General features: G+C 28.6%; 1 protein-coding gene across 2 annotated transcripts; it reads right to left on the bottom strand.

Moving 5' to 3' along the window:
* Window positions 1-273: 273 nt before the first annotated feature.
* On the bottom strand, window positions 274-25907 carry LOC123295602 (ubiquitin carboxyl-terminal hydrolase 31). Of its 2 annotated transcripts, XM_044877015.1 has the most exons (5): window positions 25087-25907; window positions 15875-15877; window positions 3319-3771; window positions 757-2463; window positions 274-421 (listed from the first exon to the last, which is right to left on the bottom strand). In XM_044877015.1, exons 1-5 carry the CDS (start codon window positions 25870-25872, stop codon window positions 371-373), a joined length of 3000 nt encoding a protein of 999 aa, XP_044732950.1. In that variant the 5' UTR covers window positions 25873-25907; the 3' UTR covers window positions 274-370. The 2 variants fall into 2 exon arrangements, with proteins under 2 accessions (XP_044732950.1, XP_044732949.1); XM_044877014.1 differs by lacking the exon at window positions 15875-15877.
* Between the last annotated feature and the right edge of the window lie 152 nt (window positions 25908-26059).

Genomic DNA, 26059 nt, shown 5'->3' with positions numbered 1-26059 from the left:
ACCTAAAGCTTATGGAAAACGAATATACGAAACGAATAAAAAAGATATAAATAATTCATAGCACAAGGTTCAATTTTTAACCACTCTTTCAATTTTTCAATATCAATAATAAATCTGTTAATCATAAAATGTATAATAATTTGAAAGTCATTATGTATAATATAATCAATGGTTTTTTTTTAATATTTGAAAATAACTTAAATGATAATTAATAATTTTTATAATATATTAAATGTAAATATAATTTATATACAATATAAATACATTCGCCAGAGAAGTATTATTGAGAAAATTTTAAATATTAAAATAATTATTTTAATGGTTCGACAACAACACACAATAATTGAAAACATGAAATCATAAATAAATTTCACATTGATGTAATTGATTCTCGTATCTTTCGTACTGGTGGTGGTGACATCTATAAATTAAAATTTGAAATACTTTAATAATTTTAATCCTAAAATTTAAGATAAATCGATTACAGGATTTCGATACTCCAAAATTTTTGGCAAAAACTTCTAAAACGAATTTCTAACATTAGATCTTAAGATTTAAATGGCTTGCCTGTACGAATGGGCTAAAAAGGATTACTTCCTACGATTACGTTCGTTACCGAAATTTCTGGGATTTTTAAAAATACTTCTCATGCTAATATCAAATACTGTTTTGCGTATTACTTAAATTAGATGAACAATAAATTAAATTGAATTTTTCTGTTTAATGTATGAACAAATGTCAATGAAAAAAACTTACCAAAGTTTCAATTCTGGCAGGTGGAGCCTCGTCATCGGAATGATACATTTTTTCTGAATTTGAATTCACAGTATTTTTGTTTGTTGGCCCTAATGTTGCATACCCTCTTTCACCACGGAAAAAAGCAGAACGTTGATCATCATTTATCGATAATTTGATCGCAGTTTCTGTAACTGTTGTTTGTGGTTTTGTACAACTAGTTGTAATATCCACATTCCCAAAGGAATTAATATAAATACTTGTAGTATAAATAGGTTTTGTTTCAATTACAGGACTAGATAATACTTTCGTTTCTTCATTTTCATTTGACCATTGATTTTCATCCATATTTTCAATAATTTTTGGTTCTAAAATTAAATCAGAATTTTCTTGTTCATCCGAAGGCAGTTTTTCATTATTTTTATTTAAATTCGTTGCATTTTTCAATTCCGTTTCAGTTTTAACATTCACATCATCAGAATTTTTTGTATCATCATTTGTTTTTTCATTTTCCGTTGATTTTTTATCAACTTTTGGTGCAACATAAGTAAATTTTGGCATACGAGCAACCCAATGATCACCACCTGAGCTTCCCACAGAGCTAGTACTTGCAGCTGAACTTGAGCTTGATCCAACATACACTCCACTACGTTTTTGATAAAATAAAATATATGCACTATTATTCACTAGTTCCGATGTGATATCGGTAGCTGTCTGTGATAAATTTGTCACTTTAGTATCATCATAACAATACCAAGAATTATCGTATGGATTTTTACAGGCCGCTGTATAATGTCCAGTCTCTAAATCATCTCCATGATGATAACATACCGCATACAAGTCATAAGTATTATCGTTATTATGTGATTGTTTTCGGGGCCTTTTCCATGGTGACCAACCTAATCCACCTAATATCATTGAATTATTATCCAAATGATTAGATGACATTTTTGTGGATGAATTCATTGAATTTTTATTTGCTAAATGTGGTGTCATATCGAAACCATATAATGGAAAATCCACCATTGTTGTTAATTTTGAACTATTACGACCTTTTAATTGTTGTTGACGAAAACGTTTAAAATGAATAACAAGAATATCAGGTAGTGACCATAAACCTAAGGTTTTTACAACAGGTAAATATTGTTGACAATGTGGACATCGCCAAGCATCTTCAGCAGCTAACGTCTCAGCTCTTGTATAATGTCGTAAACAATCAGCTAACGTTAATGGTGCACTGTTATTTAAGTCATTTCCACCAGCCCGTAATTGTGTGACACTATAGTGTTCCTCATATTGATCCTTATCATCTGCGATGATACTTTGCTTATCACTTTGTGTCCATTCTAATATTAATTTAATATGTGGTGGACCTGAATCTGTTGTTGAACACAATGCTAATGTTTGATCAACAATTTCAGTGAATAAGGGATGCGACAACGTTGGATCTAATGCTTCATTTTCATCAAAAGCAGGCTCACATAAACGCATTACAAATACATCAGATGGTTGAGCTGATGTTAACACATCATCGTGTAATATAGAGGCCATTTCTTTTAAAATTAATTTTTGTAAATCATTGTATGATGTTTCACGTGATACTTGCATTGTATAAGGACTCCCAAATTTTTGAAATTTACCATCTTCAGTAATTAATACATTTATCCAACAAAGGAGTATATAAGCACTTGTGGTGGTTTCATCATTGATTTCCTTCAGCTGAGGAACCTGAAAATTTAATTAACATGAAACACAATTCTCATACACTATACACTCCTTCGAAAAACGTAATGATTTAAAAATAGTGGAGAGCCGTAAGATTTATACCTCGGAATCCCAGAACAGTTAATGAATCATTATAAAAACTGTACGAATGCATTGTTCAAAGCATACTTAAAGAAGTTAAAAACAAAAATTGATGCGATCTTGTCCGGAGGGTGGGAGTCAACCCTTCTCAGGGGTGGAAAAATTTATGCTAAAAATGGCAACGGGAATCGATATAGCAATGAATTCTAAGCAAAAAGTGTCATTGAAACTTTTTTAATGAAACTATTGGCAATTGAAATTCGGAGTATTTAACGTCAAATAATAGAAAAATTTGACGTTTTTTGAAAAAAAGTATTTCGTACTATAAATATCGTATTAAAGTACTATAAAAACCTTAAAATGAAAAAAATTTCAAGTCATTTGCATGAAAATTGACGGAGTTATGATGAAAACAAAGTTTATCGGACCTTTCTTTTTATGTTTTATTCAGTACAAAAACTGATGAATTTACCACAGGAACTAAAATTAATGCTTGCCGTTTTCCAATTAGCTTAATTTAGGTACTGGCAACAAGCTCAAGAAGTTCTAGCAGTTTCGAATAAATGTTTTTTTGAAATATTGCAACTTCAATGCAAAAAGTTCTTTCGAAAAATACAAAAAAAATGTCTTAATCGTTAAATTACTCGAAAAATAATAAAGTTGCAGAAAAAACGAAATTGGGCAGATTTTCGGTAGTATCTCAAGAACTAACCATCTACCATTTTTGTAGGATTGCATTTCTCGTACATTATTAAAAACTAGGAAAAAACTACATACCTCTATACAATAAATTGGATCATTTTCAGCAATAATTCCCACAGGTTGTGTATTAGAGAATGTCCTACCAAAACCAGCATTACCATCAATTTCACCCGATTGTATTTCAGTTAGAATCATTTGTGATAATTCAATTGATGTATCGGATGATAATTGTTCACGTAATTCAGCTATCGTAGCTCCAGTGATAGGCACAGTAACAGCAAGTCGAACTTGTCGTGGTTGTTGTGAGGTGTAGAGGACCGTCACACAAATACTTCGTCGTGCTAATTGCGGTAATTGTACACTAATACAATGAAATGGATCAAATGTGTTCGATTGTCTATGACAACGTGGGCATGTTAATGAGCTACGAAATTGTGCCTGAAATACGGCTTGCACAAATGAACTATTACATCGTACATGATTTGCTAATGTTTCAGCTGCGATTACTTCATCTGGTCGATTTAATGTCTGTAAAATAAAAAAAAGCATAATTAATCAAAATTGTTAAAATAATATTTTACTTATATTGATAGGCATTATACTAAAGGGTTCCAAAATTAATGCAAAATTTGAATTGTTCGTTATTTGTGTGGTAAAGTGTTGACAATGAAAAAATAAAGCGTGAGAACTGAAAGTTTAGAGATTTTAAAAATAGAGAGCTATACGAAAATAAAACAAGCAGAAGTGCTCTAAGAAAGTTTTATTTGACCACCGAACTTTGTCCTCATTAGAAAATGATTTTTTAAACTTTGAACTTCTTCTTTTCAGAGACTATTTCATTAAGATGATTGAAATTTGGAATTTTTAGTAGGCAGTTATCCAAGAACAGACAAGAGTTCAAATTTTTTCAAACCATTCTATTGTTAATTAATTTAATTTTTTTGTAATCTCTGTAATATTTTGAGGAGGTTTAAGAATCGAATTCTACATACTAAAACCTATTTAAAACAAAATTTTTAGAAAAACAAGTATTTTATCAAGGTTGTGATGGTAATTTAGTGGATAAAATAGGTGATTTTTATAAGTTTTATGTTTTTTGAGCACGGAACATTCAAAACGATATAAATTAGTCATTATTTAAGTTGAAGATTGACAAATTGACAACGGCGATAGATCAATGCATAAATAATAAATTTATCGGTATATATTTTATAACGACAATAAACTAATGGTTTTCAACGTTAAATTATGATGATATAATTCATAATTAATATGACATACAATTAATATTATACACATACATATTAGTGGTGTGCCGAATATACATATCTGTTTCCGCGGACATAAAATATTCTTACCCGTTTATTATTTTACGGATTTGTTTCACATCTTTTCATTTCTTTTTTTGGTGGTTTTATAGCAAATTGAAGAAATTAAAATCACAAAAATATAATAAAAATTCTGTAATCAGAACAATTTCAATTCTGGGAATTCATAAGTCGAAAAATTTTCAACGCATCTAAGCATGTAGAAATTAGTATATTACACACCTAGGGAGCAAAAGTAAAGAATGCCTTAGATCTCATAAGTGGCAAACATGAGATCTGAGACATTCTTTACTTGCTCCTGTGGTGTGTATACTATTTTTCTCCCCGGCGGAGGTGGAAAGCGGTAACTTTGTTTCACACAATGGACAGAAGGTTGACACTTTCTACACAGAGGTGAGAAATAGTAATAGGCATCTAGAGAGCAAAAGTAAAGAGTATCTCAGATCTCATGTTCATGTGATCTGGCACATTCTTTACTTGCTCCCGTGGTGTGTATACTATTTTGACGAAGGCGGTAACTGCGTTTAGCGCAGCGGTACGAAAGTTGATACTTTCCGTCCGGAGGGGAGAAAACAATATTTTTATTTCTTTTAAAAATTATTAAAAACATTAAAATATGTATTCTTGATTAATAAAATATATAAGAATTGAAACAAATACGTTTCAAAATAAAAGTGATGAAAGTATACAATGATTATATAGTAATCTGACAAGTATTAGCGAATTTCTAACGAAATTATTTAAATCACACATCAAATTTATGGCATTAAAATCAAGATACGCATTCGCTCAATGAGTAAATGTAGATACTGATGTATCCTCATTTGCGGATCTATATTTTTGCAGATTCGACACTTCTCTAATACATATATAAATTCTTCTCGTGCTAAACGTATCAAGGTCATGATACACACGCCTTTTTATGTCTCTACGGTCTCCACTATAAATGTATAAAACCAACTCATCACTTTGGAAAAATGATAATAGACACATTATACCTTTGTACACCAGTCATAGCAGTAAGTTTTCTTCATAACAAAAATATAATTTTTACAAACAAGAAAATTTGCAAACATGTTTTCTGGAGCTTTTTATAAAAATTTTACAACCGTATAAAAAATTGCAGCCCAAATTTAGTTAGGAGTGTTTCGAAGTATTAATCTTAAAACTAGTCAGTTTGGTTTTCACTTGGTAAGCCTAATTATGTAATATCAATGTATAACAAAGTGCCTAAAAACCCTTCACCTGGTGTGGTTTACCAGGTTGCAAAAAGAATTATCTTATTATTTCGGTTTTAGCCACAAAACTAATCTCAATGTGTTAGTCAAAGCAAGGTATATATAATCACTTAATGAAATTACCTGGAGTATTAATGGGTTAAAATTTACCGAATTTTGATAAGCAATTCGGAAAATTTTGGGAGAGGATTCGAATTTTAAAAAAAATAAATTTCTTTTGTTGTAAAAACAGAGAAAAAAAAGTTTTTCATAACGTTCCGCACGTGGTTTTAGGACAATTTATCTCGAGATTGTTTTTATTGGTGAGTTTTCTCGACTATCTCTGCTTCTATTGATCGGATTGTGACGAATAAAAAAAAGAATTATTTGTTATGAATTTCTGCATTATGGAAGGGGGATAAGTGAGAGCAAGGGAGGTGAAGGCTATAAAACGGTGGATTTTACCAGTCTTTACTTTTAACCCAGCGAAGCGGGCAGATATAAGCATATTATGAATAACCGAATACATTATTGAGCTTCACACCATATGGCTACAAAATTGAAATTAGAGCATAAACTTTTATTTATGGAGAATTTATATTTTCTAGGGTTCATTAAAATATATTTATCTATTTCTTTCTATGAAAATTTTTTGAAATTTATATATTTTTACTTTAAATGACTGGTCTTTTATAATAAAAATAACAAAACGTTTTAAATAAACATAATATGAGGCCATTTATGTTTATCATTTTATCATGAGAAATGATATTCTTATTAAAATTACTACAACATTCTTTTGAACTATTTTTTTACGGCTTTGGGCAAAAATATGACACTTTGTACTATGGTAATTTTCATTAAATTAATGAGGAAAAAGTGTTATAAGTATATATATATATATTTTTTTTTTTTTTTTTGAAAATGTAATTGCTTTTCCATGTAGAGCCTCTATTTAGAAAAAAAGTGCATTAATTTTTCAATTTTCCACTTAATTGAGGTACTGTAATAGGTAAAACTAGCTAATTCATACTGATGATGACTGTAAAGAAATCGAAATATCTACGTATTTATAATTAAAAAAACAGATTCAGGCCTTGGGGAATATTTGAAATTTTGTGGGAATTTAAGGTATTTCACATGTTTTGGTATCAAAATGCCTTAACAAAATTACTCGATAAAATTGAAAATTAAATTTTAAATTTCATATTTTCGTAAGTATTTTTATTTTGTGCTTCGGAAATAATTTTTGGAAGCAAAAATGTGAGGTTTTAATTTCAACACAATTATACTTCTTTTATGTAATCAATTTTATTATACATTAATAACATTAAAATAAGTTAAAAAATGAAATCAATATCAGAAACAACCTTCTGTTGTATTATTTGATTTAGGTTATCTTGGAAGGAATGTAAATTTGATTAAATCAAAAACCAGTAAGATTATTATTAGTAGGAGCCTTAAGTTCTACAAAAGTTTAATTTTCGATCAGAATAAATTTGATATATCGATACAGAGAGATTGATATACTAAAATCAACATATTTTTGCAGAATAAATGAAATTCAATAAAAAAAATTTTTAAAAAGCATTTATTGTCAATTCTTGAATGCGTAAAAATTACCGTATACGAGAATTTATATAAATAATTTTTTCATGAAAGAATATTCAGGAAATTCATATAGTTTATTTACATTCCATTGTTCTTTTTCAGCGGTTAAGTGTGAATTGCATTACGTATTACGAGTTTTTCATTATTTTAAATTACCCATACATCAATAATTTTATTTAAATTATTTATACATGTGCATGGTTTTAAGTCTCACGAGACAGAAATATTCATTAAAGTAGAGTCCTATTGTACAGAGTTGCATTTTTAACGCTTAGAAAATGAATCCGAATTTTTGAGACGATTCACATCGCATGAAATTTTGTGGCCCGATACGGGTCACAGATGGGCAGACGAAACGGGTTTCTTCCTTAATTACCCTTTGAATAGGCTATGTATACTACTAGTTTTCAATGGACAATTGAGTGGTTGAATAAAATTTTTTGAGATGTAATAATTATATATATATATATATATATATATATATATATATATATATATATATATATATATATATATATATATATATTTGTTCTATAATATACGAACATAGTACACTTTGTCTAAAAAACGTTTGTAATCTGTGATTTATTTTTTATATTTTATTCATTTTAATTATATTTAATTATACATAGCTTTTAAAAAAGTTTTCTTGGCTGCTTTCCAGCAGGTACCTTTCAGGAGTGGCTGAGCCTTCAATAGCTACCATTATGTACTGATATAGTGTTGATAATTCAGCAAAATTTGTTTACATTCTTACTTTTTGATACAGAATACTAAAAATTATGTAATTTTCACTCAAATGTAAAATTTAGGTTAACATTCTTTTTCATATAATATGTTCTATTGTTTTAAAATTTAACTGTTGTTGGTAGTAATTATCTATTTACGCTAGCAGAGATTTTATAAAAAGTTTAAAAACTTTTCAAAAATTTATGCAAAAGAAAAAATAATATTTTTGAATTCAATAATAAAAGTTAACTAGTATCGTTTGTCATCGAAATTTGATCAATTGTGCCAGTATAGTAAAGTAATAAAATAATTTTTCTCACTAAGAAAAAACATCTTTTTTAGGTTTCGTGAGTTTTCTCATTGAATAACATGGATTCACCATCCCCAGCTCTAAAGAAATTTCATCCTAAAAGTGGAGGAAAATTGTTTTATTGATGTAGTCGAATTTCAACACCAAATAATCATGCAAAATAATTTTTTCTTTCATATTTTCGAAAAAAAAGTTAAATTTAATATTTTTTTCGAATAGTAAGTAAAATACAACTAATAAATAGGAGTTCATCTCTAGGCATAATTTTGAAATGTGCTAAATAATTTCAATTAATCTTTTGTACATATTTTTAAATCAATTGAACGCTCTATTAATTAAATAATTGACAATATTCCAAATTTCAAAATAAATATTTAATTACTTGCACATTTAGTTGACAATATAGGATCATTTTTTTGTTTATATTAAAAATAATGTTTAATTTTTTAATAATTTAGTTGTCATTAAAAATGATTATGTTTTTGTGGAATTCTTCATAAATATTTTAATAAATCTAATTTAATTATCATAAGTTATTATTTTCTTGAATATTCCATTCGTTTTTATTTACTTATAATTTATAAAGTAGACCCCATTTAATAAATTAAATTAAATATCTCGTAAAAATAAACTTTAAATTAAAAAAATAATTGCTTGGTAATCTCTATTTTGAATTTTTTGAGATAATAATACATAACAAATAAATGGATAAAAATACAAAAATCATTTTGCCCAATATTCCACAAAATCTATGGAATATAGGGATATTTCGCAAATTATTAAAATTAAAACAAAATAGTTTAATGACAATAATGAAGTTTTCATTCTAAATGTATAATAAAATAGGAAAGAGTAGATGGCTATCATATCCCTAATAAAATCATTTCACTGTGAAGAGTTCAACAAAATTTGAATGAATGCATATCCCTCTTCAAAATAATTTTGAATAACAAAATAATAATAATTCGACATAGCTTTTAAATAACTAAAAAAATAATATTTCGACATTATCTTTAATTTCCTTTTTCAAATGTCCTCTGTACAATATTCTCTGATAGTTCACAATAACACAGAGTACAGGAGACAGTATAAGGTCAAACTTCACCCATCTGATAACCAGATGACACATATTTGTTATGAAATTATTGATTTATAAACACTTCTATGATAGCTTGTCTATCAACAAGTGTTCATGGATATTTTTAAATAAATTAATTTTAATCAATTTTTTCCAGAAACGGTATTTTGCAGGCAAGCTTATACTATTAATTTCGTAATTAAATTATCTTTCTTCTGATATCAATTTCCATTGGTTAACAGATCATTTAACAGGCCAGTTAATATAGGCAACTTAACCTGTAAACCCTTAATAAGCCCTAGTACAGCTCATAAGGCCCAAGAATAAAACTATTACATGCCTGCAAACATTGTGTATTTTTAAGGAAACAAAAAGTGTTTTGTGAACATTTTTTTGTTCGTTTAGTGTATATTGTTTCAGTAATTGTATCGATTTTCTATTTTTATATTAAAAATGGTAACGATTTCGTTTACTTAAAATAATACGTTTTTAACTGAATTTCGATTCGACTAGAAACAATGCAGGTAGTTCAGATCGAATAAAGAACACTAAGCTTTGTATTTTCAACAGGTTTTTTGTGTCGTTATAATAAAAGGAATAATTAACATACAATATTTGAAAAACTAATATTCACAATATTGTAATATTATAAATAGATATATAATATTATATTTAACTACATATATTTACAAACCATTAGAAATGTCACGCTCACGTGTTCAAATCACTGGAGCACGAACTAGACCTTGTACATGTACATATAATATGACTGACTATATAATAATCATGTGGATTTTAGCCATATTTTTTCCGAAAGTATAGACTTAGCGCTGTATCTAAGATCAGCGGATAGAGGTGGAGGTGTATTAAAATCGGTTTTCTAACCTCTAGATCACTATTTATCGGTTTTTGTATGGTGATCAATGTTTTACCAAAATAAAATTATCTGACTTTTTCAGGTTGTTCAGTTGAATAAGTTAAAAATTCTCTGACCAAAAAATTATTACTTTTAATTTAAAAGAAGGCGGAACGAAAATTTTACAAATAACGACCATGGAAAATATTAATACTAAATGTGACTTAATATAAAATCAAATTCCGAGTTTCCTATTTTTTCCATAGACTTTTCAGTAAAATTTAAAGTTTATGACAATAGGGGATCGGAAAAGTGAAGTTGGTTTGAACTTTTAAAATTTCTAATTAAACAAAGAAGAAGATACCCACTAGTGACGTCATACGTGGGTATCGAAGATTACATATAAAACTATGTTATGCTAAAAGGAGATGGGCAATCTTTGAATACAATCTTTGATTGCTTATAACTTCTTCGTTTATTAATCAATTTTAATTTCACTTTCAAATTATGTCGTGATATCAAGTCTTGTTTTACTACGGGTAATATGGGCCCATTCAATATCAGGATTATCCCCTATTTCAGGTTTCCAGATTTTCCAGTAATTTGGCCGCTATGTTTTAGGAATATCATGTATGTATCTGTTTCTCGCTATAAAAGGAGCTGAATATCGATATGCAAGGCTGTTTCCTACGCAAAAGGATGTTATAAAAGTGGCAGTTGACTGCAGCAAATTTAAACGGATATCCAGGGGAAAAACCACTTTTTTCGACGCTTTTAAAGCTTTACTCATCTCTACAGCCCTTCCAAATCGAACTAATAAGTTGAAAATCGCTATGTAAGATGTTAGCGTACAGGAAGTGTCTACTGAGGGTATCAAGTTCGCAACTCACGTTCACCTTTTTGAACTGAAATATCAAAGATTTTCCAAGTTTTTGAGGTTTCATTCTCCTCTAATCCTTTCTCCGTTTGTAAAAGGGCAGAATTTCTAACTGTGGGTTTAGTTAATGTTAAGTTAATAAATTTTGGGGTTAACTTCCCAGACACTTTCCCACATGTTTTAAGTCAAAAAAATCATGAATTTTCGCTATTCTGCGAACCCACAAAGCCCTTCATATTAACCTAGAGGGTTGAAAATGTGTCTGGGTTTGGTAGTTTTGACAGTGAACCTCTTTCCAATCCTTTTAAGTATATATTTCATGTGTTCAAAAACATAAAAAGATAATAATCCCATTTCAATAGTGAAACTTAAATAATAAAAAGCATCTAATGAGGGGGAAATATGACCTTAGTGTTGCAGCTTTACTGTATTCTTTTTATATGTACTTTATCAGATTTAAATTCATTCAATATAAGTTCAACAGAGATAAAACATATGTGTTCTATGTTTTGTACATATACCTGTAAAATTTATAAAATATGACCTATTTATTTATTCATTAAAATATACCGGATGCTTTAGTAAAATGTTCACGAACAAAAAAAAAAAAACAGTAAATTGTATTTTATATCAGATATTTAACAATTTCTACATCCTAACTAATTATTCAAACATTTTGTACATCCAAGTTATTCTAATTTAGAATAATTTGAATTGTCTAGCAAAAAAAGTGGAAATTCAATCCAATTAACTTACTGACTAAATATTTTGAAATTTTAATATAACATGGTTTTTCCAATACGGCCTGATGTCGAATTTGCCATATTTTTAAAGTCTTTTTATTTTGTGATTTTTAGTGAGTCTGAAGTACACTAATTAATTTGTCACTAAAAAAAGAATCATCGAAATCGGTTGGCGTGATATTGAGTTATTTGGATGCCAATGTCAGAACTGGACCAAATTGAAATGGGACCACACGGGAAGCACCAGCTTTCAAATAGAGAACCTCCTCCTTTTTTGTTTTTTGTCGGTTAAAAACTAGACTTGATGCCATGAAAAAATTTGAAAGGTCGCCAAAGTTGATCACAAAGCGCTTACAGAGTCATTTAAAAATAGTAGCTTATGCTCCTTTAAAACAATAATAACACTATTTGAGAGTAAAATACCTATAAATCTGATGCTATTATGGAATTATTGTAATGTGAGCATCATAAAATTACAAAATTAAGTATTTGTTCCAACTTTTTCAATAACTTTCTAATAGATTGTTTATAACATGTGACTTACGCAAAAAATGCATAGGACCTTTTTGTAGAAAATTTTGTTTTCTACAATAATTCTCTTAGCACTTTTTTCGCTAAAATCAATAGTGTAGCAGTTATTGCACAAAATCACCTCTTTAAACCAAGGTGGCAGCCTTCCCTCAAGGGGTAGCATCCTAACTTTTCAAATTTAAGTTTATCTATGACCACCCTAGCCGTAGCCAAAAAGTTGGGCTTCACCTCAAAAATGCGATTTACTATATAGAATTTCGGCTAGGATTACTGTAACTAGGATTAAAATCATTAACTTCGCTAGCTGCACGGCTGCTAGAACAGCCGGTTACTTAGTCACACAAAATTTTTGTAAACAAAATCGTAATGGAAAAACGTAAAAAAAAATTTTAATTATGATTTTTATTAAAAACAAAACTGATGTAAAATTGTGGAAATTTTTTCGTTGAAATTAATTATAATAAATATATTTGGAAATATTAGAGTGACTTTAATAAAAAGATACGTGACTAATCGACAGTTAAAAGTGAAATCTCAATTTTAAGTTTTCCTATAGTAATATTATAATTTAAGTAATACAATAATTTTAAATACATTTATTAATAATTTGCATAAATGATTAATAATTTATTTAAATTAATTTTAATAGCTACTAAAATGTTCATAGATGAATGCTTTAAGTAAGTTTTTTCAAATACAATATTTTATATACGTTTTAAAATTTAAATTTTAAAGTAGTTTTACATTAATTAAAATGTGTATTTAATATTTTAATTATAAATTCTGTGAATGGGTTATTTTACGCACTTTTTATATTTTTGAATAAAAAATTAATTTTATTCACCTATATTTTATTTATAGTTTTCCAGATGGTTTGTGTTGCTTTGGATACCTACAAATCTTCGTCTTTTGAAAACTTTTGTGTATTTTTTAATCTTTTTAATTAAGAAATTTACAAAACGCAAAGTACAAAATTTTTAATCTTTTTAATTAAGAAATTTACAAAACGCAAAGTACAAAATTTATTATCTTTTCAAAAAAAACCATATTTTTATATTTTTTTTACCAGTTTTTACCAAAAAAGTACCTACTCTTGTGATTTTTTCTCTAGAATATTCTATTTTAAAAAAATGTGTTATTTTTTCAATCTCTGAAGGAATCCGTTTAGCTAACGCAGCTCCTGCACTACGAATTTTTTATCTATACATTAATACCCGATCACCCTTAAATAATGTATTTAAGTGTTTATAGCACGAAGCTTATTCTTTGGGGGTATTAAGAATAAGAACGCAAGCTTAGCTAACGGTCCTCAAATTTTGCAACGAAACTCCTAAACTGCTACAATCGTGACCAACAATCGAAGAGAACCTGATTTAGTGAATTCACAAGAATTATTTTTACTTGGAACTCTAATAAGGGAATTTTAGTACGATACATGACTCAACGAAAAACCAATTCGTAAATAAAATAATGTAATAAATATAAAAGAAAGTTTTTGTTTATTTAATAAATAATAACAATTTTCCTTTAAGTAAAAACTAAATTAATACACAATTAATCTATGTCAATGAATAAAAAAGTTGCAATATTATGGTAGGAAAGGAACACGTCATTGGAAAAACCAAATATTAGTAGGGGCGCTGAATGGATTTGAGTAAGCAAAGCAGATTGACATACCTAATCACGGATATTAAAAACAAAAAAGTTTTTAGGATAATTTTTGCAAAAGCAGTTTTTGATACACTACATCGCTACATCGCAAAAGTTTATAAAAAACTATCCATCTTTGCTTGATAATTATTCTAAGTAGTACAAATTGTGAAATGAAAAATTTTAGTAATTTTCGAAAGTTGCTATTTATAACTTTTCGATGTTATATACCGAAGTAGTTTTATCACACTTCAAGGACGAAGGATAAAACTATTTAGAATGAATAAGAAAAAATGTTTTTTTATCTTTGTGGTGTAATAATATTACTTTTTAGATAAAATCTTTCTGGCTTTAGTAAATTTGATTTGCTTTGATTTTTATACACACAAATTGAATCAGCTCCTTTACAATATGAAATCGTAAGCGCATACACTTTTAAAACTGAACGCTAATTAATTATTGTTAACGTTATAAGTTTAATTATTGTTATTAACATTTATATGTCAATCTTTTAAGTGTACAAATTTCAAAATATTCGAATTGTTTTAGATCTATTTATTAACTTGAAACGTGTAAGAAAAAAAGTACATGTACTATTGTACTTTTAAAGTGAGTCTATGGTAAGTGGAAAAAGTGTAGATAGGTGATATACATCTTTAAACAAACCTACCAGAGATCAGAGTTAATGATAAAACTTTCAAGAAAATGACTCAAAGAAAGTAATTTTGTTCGAAGGCAGACATCTGTCTTAAGGCAGTTCTTCCACTTTGACCATTTAAGGGTAAATTTGATCCTGTCTTTTAGACTTGCGGTTGTTGTTAATAAAAAAAACTTTTAACAAAAAGAAAACCGACTTCAAGAGAAAAGCTTTTCCAAAACAAATTAATATACACTAAAAAGTAAAACAATAACGATAATATAATGTAGTTAACATTATTGGTATTTTTGGAGTCGATGTCAGCCAAGGAAACAACTCTGACAGAACAGTTTGCTGCATTAGCTTGGTTGACACTGACTCCAAAAATAACAATTATTTTAACTACATTATATTATCGTGATTTTTTTACTTTTTAGTGCATATTAATTTGGTTTTTTTTATTTTTTTTTATTTTTAGGGAATTTGAAGTACACTAACTAATTTGTCACTAAAAAAGAATCATCGAACTCGGTTGGCGTGATAATGAGTTATTCGTCCACTTGTCGTGCATACTTAATGCAAATTTAAGACTTTTATGGTTTTCTCATGGATACCGTTGTCAGAACTGAACCAAAATGAAATGGGATCACACGGGAAGCACCAGATTTCAAATAGATAAAGAATCATCAAAGTCAGTTCTCCCAGTCGAAAGTACTGAGGTAACACACATTAAAAAAAATAAAGTCAAATTGATAGCTTCCTCCTTTTTTGAAATCGGTTAAAAATGATCAATTTGTTAAAAACATGTTTTTTCGTAAACAGAACGGAATATGCCGAAAAAATATTGTTATTTGCATTGGAAAAAAATGATAATATTGAACCAAGCAGACCGTGTACTTTCTAGGAATAACAATATTTGACAATGAATATTAATGAAAGAAGAAAAATTAGTAATCGTGGTTCAAGTTTTTCTTTGTACATAATTATTTTGAACAATGTGGTGATATAAAACTTTTTGCTATTGATATATTGTTTTTTACAAATGCAAATGTATCCATCTACACATTCTACACAAAAGAAACATGTGACCTCCAAAAATTAAAGATTAGAAAAAAATTGATGAGTTGGAGCCAGCTGTCATCTGATAGATTAAATTTTATTGCACATGTCACCTTCATTACTAATACAAGCTTAATTAAATTTTTTTTTATGTATTTAGGAGATGCAAAATTTTATTTAATAAATTAATTATTTAATTGTTTGTTATTTATCAGTTTAAACAAATTTGACGTAAGCACCACATAACTTCCTTGAACGCTTATCAATTATAAATATGGATTCAGGGATAGTCAAAAAGAATATTTTCATTGAAATCAGAAAATCAAAAATAAAGTATAAAAATTACATGTAATTCCACTGACTGAGGAATGAATCAACGGGAATGAGATTCGAAATAATCAATGGGAAGGTTATATCTAATTAATTAGAAGAGATTTACGGTGGAAATAATTGGAACTTTTTTTTAAAGTCAAAAAGTATTCAAAGGTAAAATAAAAATATTTAGCAAGACATGACTATATTGTCTAAGCTATCAAACAATCGTAATATAAATAGAAATAAAACAAGTGACAAACAAACAATTGACAAGAGTAAATTGTTGAAAAACCATGTATAGACAGTGTTGATTACTCTGTCACGTTACACGTACATACATTACGCATATTCCCAACTTTTGTTCTATCTCTAATGATTTACAAGATGGGTCCTACGGATCCATAAGACCCAATTGACCTATATTGCTCATTTACGAACTCGACCTAACTTTTTACGTACTAAGCACGCTATAAAAATTTCAGCTTGATATCGCTTTTCGTTTTTGTTTTATCGTGATGACAGACGAACAGACGACAGACTACAGACGAAAGACAGACAGACGGTTAACCGGAAATGGACTAATCAAGTGATTTTATAAACACCTATAGTAAAATTTTGTTCGTAGCATCAATATTTTTAAGCGTTACAAACTTGGGACTAAACTTAGTATACCTTGATATTTATTACATATACACTTGGTATAAAAACATTAAAATTATGTTGTGGTGGGCATACATTTGCCCTCAATGTTCATTAACAAAAAATTACATAGAAATCGTTTTCTCGGGAAAAGTCAACAATATTCACTTTATGTGAGTAACTGAGAATTTTATTACGGATAATATGCTGTAATGCAAATGAAAATAATTACCAAAATACTTAATTTATATTTTCAGTTTGAGCTTTCTAGATGTTAATTTTCACAAAACTAGGGTATTTGGTAACTTATTTTAATTCATATTTGTTTAATTTATTTTGATTCATACAGTATAAAACAGTTATTATGTTGTTTGTTAACTGTTAAGTTAGAAATGCAGTTTAACGATTGTATGTTAACAAGAAATAATAATAAAATTGTTTCAATATGTCTCTTTTATCTTATATAAATTTGTAATCAATATTTTATATTAATATCTATCCCATTATAAGGTATAGTAATTGTGCTTAGAATACAGATTAACTGGTATTTTTTATATGTTACTCAGCTGCAATATGTTTTAATCCGGGTTCATATTATATAGTAATGATGGATTATTTAAACAAACCATTCGTTCGATTTTAAACTTTGTGCGCACACGTAATAGTAGTTATTTCCCGCCTTTATCTCTTCACTAAATTATTTCCACTCTATACTATGGTTATTTTTTCATTAAATACAGCTTAAAACGATGAAATGAATTATTTAAGAAAAATTATTTTTTAATCACATCAGTGTAGACACGAAGCTAGTTACAGTAAAAAACTTCTAAAGCTGATTTTGATCCATCAAGCCAATTACAGAAACTTTAATTATCCTCTCCAGCTAGCGCAACCTTACCTATTTACTTGTGCAAAAATTTATTTTGAGATGCGAAGAATGAGATATATAGCTCGAAAAAGATAAGAGAAGTCCTAATATTCAACAAATTTTCTTAATAAGGTGTCACAAATGAAATTCAACATAACGATCTGCCCACTAAGCTCAGAATTGCTCATTACGGGTCAAATAAGGTTACTTACTTTCTTCTATAATGTTTCTCATGGTGTTAAACCTGGTTATAAAAAGCAATGAATCATGGAAGAGACATTCAATGGAATTTAACTGATCACCTAAAAGATATTGACGTTACCGATGATCTGTACTTGCTGAGAACTTCTTTCAAGGAAATGAAAGCAAAGCTAGAACAAGTGGAATTTACAAAATTTAAAAAAACCCCCGACAAATTTTTTACGGAACAAATTTTATAAGAACACTCTCTCCAATATATTACGTTTTTCCTTAAAGAATTTTGAAGATCGTCGCCAATTTTTTAGTTTTTTCAGATACGTTACCCTTAAATCGCACTTGAAACGAAACCAAAAAAATTAAAATCGGTTCATTCGTTTAAGCGCTACGATGCCACAGACAGACACGCACACACATAGCGGTCAAACTTATAACACCCCTTTTTTTTAGTTCGAGAGTTAAAAAATCTGAAATCTGTTAACGAAAGGATAAAAATAATAGGCACAGCAATTCGTTGACGAATCCTGTGTCATAACTAAAACGACGGTGAGCGTTAGGCGTAGGATTGGGTCCCGCGGAGGAACGAGACGCAGAGCGTGATTACAGAACACTTGGAAGCGAAGAATCGAGGATCGGAGAAGGAAATTGGAATGTACCATCCACAGATTAAGATTGTTGCTAATGCTCCACTTAATAGTTCCATCATAATTCTTATAAATGATTCATACTTTTGAATCACCGTGTATGAATAACACATACACATACTTTCTACATAATTATTTGGAACAAATGATATCTTTTTGCAATAATCTATATTTAATATAATGTGTACATCGCATTGCTCGCTCCGCATCAAATGTATAAAAAAATGATGATGATAATATTGTTATTATTGTCACTTAAAGAGTTATTCACACATACAGTGTGCATTGTGCAGGACAGAGAATGTGCTTGTTTTATTCAATCGTCTCATTCTTGTATGCTAATAATAATTATTATCGCAAGAGTAGAAAATTATTTTGGAATGAATCATTAATTTTCTTCATATTTACAATCAGTTTATTTTATATTATGGTCAAGTGTGGCTCTAAAAAAATGAAATACTAAAACGTCATCAAATTTAGAAATTTTTGAAAAAATGTATCATTTTTTAGATTGAAAATATCCTGTCTTGAACACAAAAAAGAGGGATATAAAGATATTTTTATATCAAGCCTCTATTTTTTTTATAGTTAATTAGTAACTTTGACGAAACCAATTAAATGATTTTTAAGTTAAAACAACGGTTATAACAACGCAATGGAAATCATCAACCAAATCCCTATAGAAAAACAGTGTGTCGCATTTAAAGATGAAGACACTCTAAGATTTTCATTATTGATAGGAATATTGATTTGAAATTTTGCACAGTTATACAGAGTGACGAGTCACATTTTTTAAGATACTTACCCGAAATCAGAATTTTAAACTCAGACTTACAAATTGACAAATATGGGCTGATTTTTAATATTTTACTTAGCGTCAGAGATGGTTAGAGATATCGAAAAAAAACTGTTAGAAAAAGTTGCTTAGAATATTTTTTTATACCCATATACCGATTTTCATGACAAAATTCACATTTGAAATTTTTTCATTATTTTGGTCTTTACTCAAATTTATACAAATTTATTGAAATATATATATGAAGTTTTAAGTTATCAATTTGTCCAGTTTTTACATTCCATAGCATACTAATCATAAAACTTTTGAAAAAAATTGTCTAACTTATTGAAATATTAGCTTTAAGAAAAATTTCCAACGGTAATAAATTCTTTAAAGTGTTTCGAAACACCATAATTTTTAAAATTTCAAAATTATTTGGTGTGAAATTTGTTTTTGACCCATTTACAAAATCTAAACATCATTCCGAATCCAACGAGCTTGACGACTAGAATATTCCGGCAATATAATCATTTTATATATTTGTTACTAGAAATTATTTTGTCGAAGAAAGAATCCCAACTTGAAAATATCGAAGGGATAACTGGTAGGTTTATAATTGTTTGTTAGCGAGCGTTAGTATTTGAAACGCTGAAAAAACAACTCTGTGAAATAATTTAGTTAAAAATTTGTTACCAAATCAATCGGTTAACTTTTTAAATATTTTTAAATGAAAATAATTAGATTCAAAATGATAATATAAATTAATAATATCCAACATCGTAACGTCATGTAATATCCGATTTCACCGTCTTTAGTTCTACTTCAATTCCCTTCATACAAGCTATATTCAATTTATAAAACGTCTACCAAGGGGTTATAAGTAAACTGATCGCCTGCGGCCTAAATATACAAAAGGGGTCGCTTGTTATTATTTCCTGAATTATCTTTAACGAAATATATTTTTATATAGTTTCTTCATTCTCCTTAATATATCATTCAAAAACTTTAGTTTGCTTAACTACGAAGGATGTTAATTGTAAATTACATCAGTGTTTTTTATTTTTACTCTCTTTGTTTAACTCGTAGAGTCTACTTGTCTATCGAAAAAGCTTTGGTTCGACTTTTAACGATTTTCTCGTGATCCAATCGAGCTGAAACTTTGCAGGCAGAGACGAGGCGATGATAAAAATTTATTTAAAAATATATAATGTTAAAAAATTTAAACAAAGAAAAGGAATATAATAAAACTTGGTTTAAAAAACGGGTTAGTTTTTATACCATGTATATGAAATATATCAAGGTACACTAAGTTTAGTCCCAAGTTTGTAACGCTTAAAAATATTGATGCTATGAACAAAATTTTGATATAGGTGTTCATAAAATCACCTAACTAGTCCATTTCCGGTTGTCTGTCTGTCATCACGATAACTCAAAAACGAAAAGAGTTATCAAACTGAAATTTTTATAGCGTTTTTATAGAGTACGTAAAAAGTGAGGTCGAGTTCGTTATTGAGCAACATAGGTCAATTGGGTTGATCCATCTTGTAAACCGCTAGAGATAGAACAGAAGTTTAAATGTAAAAAATGTTCCTTATAAAAATAAACAACTTTTGTTTGAAACATTTTTTCGTAAACATCACTGTCTACTCATGAGAGCGCAAATTATGTGCAAATTGTATGGTATGTATTATATGGGTATATCAGTTATATGTGTGTGACATGTATGTATGTGAAATGTGATAGAGTAATCAACACTATCTTTACATGGTATTTCAATAATTAACTCAGTCAATTGTTTGTTTTTACTTCTTTTTATTGATTCTTATTCATTTCGATATAGAATTTTTTCTTTGCTAGAATGTTTCTCATCAAGTTTGCAAGAAACTTAGTTCATGTACACTTAAGTGACTCAACTGAAGAAGTTCTCAGTTAAAGTAATTTACAGAATAACTGAAACGAAGGAATATTAGGATTTAGGACTCTCTGGCATTTCCAGGTCACTCACCTCTTCATTAAAAAACTAAACATTTATACGCTCCTAAAAGTGTATTTTCTTTAATACAACAGTATTTACATTGCGTATGTTCTTTTTATACAACAGTGTATACACTTTTGTATAAAAAGAATTTGATGATATAATAGAGCATTGAGTGTCATTCGTGTTACTTGATACTAATTCAGTGGCAAAGTCGTAAAATATAAAAAAATTATAATAAAACAATATGCAAATGAACCACATTAGAATCTATATCAAATGTAAAATAAGTAATTTTTGCAATAAAATATAGGGTAAAGTGATGTGCCTCCATGGCAAGCTAACTTTACGAAGAAAAAATCTATTTGCCATAATGCAAGCAACCGACTATATTAACCGATATTTTGTAGTATAATAAAAGTTTGTCCCCAAAAAAGTACTTTTTATTGAAATTAAAAAACGTTAACATATCAAATATGGTGTAAGCGATGGGAAAATTACCATGAAGATGTATCCGATTTAAATATGCATGCAAAATTTCAGTTCATTCGAAAACTGGGAAGTGGGTCAAATTTGGCTTGCAAGATTTGATTACAAACAACATACCGTTGAAACTAAATAAAAGCTTGTAAAAGCATACAAGATACAAGGTACTATACTTTACCATACATATATCTGTTTGCTCTATGGATATAATAATTTTTACAAGGTGAAATATTTGAGTATTCACAAGGGCAAATAAGTTTATAATTTTGAATTGTTCGATCAAGAGAGGAAGTGTTGTATGTATGGACAACCTTGTACACACATTACACGATAAACGATGATTATAAATTTAAAACAAACAAAAAAAAAGTTAAATTTTATGATTTATCTTAATTTAATGCGTTTACCCGTTTAGTAAGTAAGTAGGTAATGATCAGATTCTGAAATATCTATTTTTACTTATGTAATTTTTATTTCACAATTTTAAATTAATAATTTATTCAAATCAATCATTTCGAATTTCTTTAGTTACTTTAAATGTCATCGTAATACAGTTGATTTCATGCTAGCTCTTTATATCCCTCATTGGTTTCTCTTTGTTCTATCTCTAACGATTTACAAGATGGGTCCTACAGACTCAAGACACAATTGACCTATGTTGCTCATTTACGAACTCGACCTCAATATGAATCGACCTCAAATATTTAGAACCATTATTTTGTCTTTGAAAAACATGTGATGACATATACAACTATGCTTTAAAATAAAAGCAAGGATAATTAATTTTAAATTCATTGAGTTCATAAAAAAGAGTCCGTTGAAAATAATTATATAGCCTGAAGAAAATTTGCATCCGGTACCACAGGAGCACTGGGAGTGGTTATTATCATCCACTGATTACAGTGTTTATACCTTTTTACATACTCTTTACAACCCAATATATTATTAAAACATCTACACGCGCCACTATTTATAAGGACCATGCTAAATTTTGTTGTTAAAGTTAGATTAACCAAATCAATAATTGATTTGAATGTTAGTCAATCCAAATTAGACTCCAATAAATTTTCTCGTTCGAGATCGTACGCCACTAATTGCATTTTAGATAACTGGTATAAATCTACCTACTTTATTGGTAGAAAATATCAATAATCGAAAATTATCAGCAGTATAATATATACCGCAGAAGGAATTGGTTACGCCTTAACCAACTGAGCTACCAGGGCGATAAACAGGCATCAAACCTAAAATGATTTCGATTCAAATTACTATCAACTATGTAGAAGGTACCAGTAAAGTGTACCGTGTGTAGAGAGGTTTTAATCATACACAAATGATAATATGCAGTTATAAAAGTATGCACATTTATCATGCAAAATCAGCAAGTTTAAATGATAATAACAAAACACAAATAATTATGATATAATATTTTTTTGTTTTGGGAATGATATATCTCAAACAAAAACACTTAACACAAATAAATCTTTATTTTTTGTGACTCATCATAAATGTCATTATGAGCGTGGATGTTAAAAATCCTCACCAAATATGAAAAACTGGCGCATATGTGTTCAATCAACAAAATATTTTGTTCATAGTTCAGATTACAAATTTTAAACAATAATAAATTATAAAAAATTGTATTTATTATCTGTGAAATAAACTGATCAAGTTCATTTTAAAATTTTGAAAATGTTTTCCAAGGTTACATATAGCATTCAAAAAAAATCGAATCGAGAACTTCTTATTCGAGAAATACGTAAGCGCACAAATAAAAAAAAAGTCCTTTCGGTTTAAATTGGCTGAAAATTAAGTAAAAGGTTCTTCTTAACGGATTGATAGTCACATGTATGAAAGATATCGTATATCTGCCTCAAGATGAAAATCACTGGAATGTGATTATTCCATTTTAGAGGACAGACAACTATGATAAGACTTTTTCAAATTGATTTGTAGTGCCCCAGTTGGCAACGATTCACAATATTAAATATACAACGAACGCTTAAATTATTTTTCTTTGTCATCCCGAAACGCACAGTGTCTTAGATTTAATTCTAGCCAAAATATATACCTATTACCGTATAAAGTGTTGTAATTTGAAACAAGTGAAATTTACAATTTAAAAAGCCCCCGACAAATTTTTCGGGTGCGGAATCTTAAACTCACACTTGAAACACATTTAAGAACACTTTATATTATATTACCTTTTTCCTTAGAGCAGAACCGATTTTGAAAATCATCGCCTATTTTATAGTTTTCTGGGTACGGAACCCTAAACTTGCACTTGAAACATAGTTAAAAACACTCTCCATTTAATTACCTTTCAAACGAAACCAAAAAATTAAAATCGGTTCATCCGTTTAGGCGCTACGATGCGACAGACAGACACACACATAGCGATGCAATTTATAACATCTTTTTTTTTTAGATCGGGGGTTAAAAAGGCTCTTTATCGGGTAATATGTCAAGAAATTATTCACGAAGATCGCTATTTGACAAACGTTGAAGATATTTGGTGTTTTATTGCTTGAATCGTTTTTTAACAAATGCCCGAAGCAAAAGCAAGTTCAATTATTCAAACTTATTACTTACAATTAGATGTCAACTAATTGTAAGTAAATATTAATCACCTGTTAGTGCATTATAGGCAACTTTATGTCAATACCAATGAAATGAATTGTGAATATTAGTTTATAAAAAAAACTAATTATTACATAATATATATTCCATTATTACATTACATATATATTTCAGATCTTTGATTTCTTGAAAAGCGATTGATAAATTTAAGACTTCAGTAGGTTTTTAAATGATCAAATCAAAGGTGGCATCATTAGTTTGTTTTTTAATCTTAACTTTCCGAAAATGGATTTCTGGTCATGGAATTATGTTAACTTTTGACATCAATTTCATTTACAAATTATCTTAAGTTTAATACAGGTCATATTAACTATCTAAATGTCTCATTAATTAATTCAATAATTCAATTTGAGATTTTTTATTAATATTAAATAATTTTATATTTTTTCGAATTTGATGGTTACTTTTTTCTCCACTAAAATGGTTCTGTAAAAGTAGTGATTTTTATTTGAAGTCGAAATTTTGTCAAATTATTAAAGGTTCAAGTTATGGCGAATGTACAACAATTACTTGAAAAATAAACTACCAAACCGATAAGGTGATAAAAAATAATACATTGACAAATTATGTTCAATGAAACAATTTATCTCCGAAGAGCACTTCTCTTATCAAAAATTTTATTTATGTTTTGACTACAAAAAAATATATTTATAAGATTAAAAACAATTAATTACCTTTATTGCTTTATATTTTTTCTTCGATGCTGTATTTAAATCTTCATGAACTTTATCCAAAATCCACAATAAAAATTCTTGAGCGTCATGCTGTTGAGTACCACGATACTGTGCTCCATAACGTTCTACCGTTGCTTTAAATGCCGTACTTAACTCAGGGCTATATTTACATGCCCATAACGCTTTTAACATTAACGCTAATTGCTCAGTTAATTCACCCCGCGTTCCAAATTTTCGTGCATTTAATTTATTTCGCCGTGACATATCGACTTTGTATTGATCCAATACAAAATATTCCGCTAAAATATCTGTATGGGCTAAACATTGTAAAACAGCGTTCATAAAACATGTATTCCCATGATTTCGTAGACCTGTAACACCTGGCGTTTGTTCAGGGCCCCATTGATGATTTATAATCGGTGGAACACGATTATCAGAATCTAAACCATGTTTACGATCATTATAGTTCATATGTTGAGCTAATTTGTTGATAAATTTTTTCCATGAAGGCCGTCTAAATACCTTTTTACCTTTATCTGGCATGTTATCACTTTGGAGGTTATTTGTTTCATTATTTTGATGATCTCGTGATTTAGGCTTTCGTTTCGATATACGCAAGGGATTTCGTGGTAACGTAAACGTTCTTTTTAATCTTGATTGTGTACAATGTTCTACGTTCGGTGTTGAATGATTTAGATTGTCACTATTATGAATAACACTTTTGTCATTTGATAACAATTCACCGTCCGAACACGACTTCATCACAATTGTTTTAGTTGTAGACATTTTCACACATATTTCACATATCAATATTTTTATATATTATAGAAATTCATATTTAATAATCACTGATTACATTTTTTTCCAATTTTCGTTTATAAAATAATATGTTACAGTTCTATCTATAATTCGCCATATTGCATTTGATGGATGTCAAATGATTCAACGCGATTGCGCATTTTAAATTTTACGA

This window comes from Chrysoperla carnea, chromosome 3, assembly GCF_905475395.1.
Source record: "Chrysoperla carnea chromosome 3, inChrCarn1.1, whole genome shotgun sequence".
Taxonomy (NCBI): Eukaryota; Metazoa; Arthropoda; class Insecta; order Neuroptera; family Chrysopidae; genus Chrysoperla; species Chrysoperla carnea.
The sequence above is the reverse complement of the archived record's forward strand: the minus strand, read 5'-3'. Positions and strand labels throughout refer to the sequence as shown.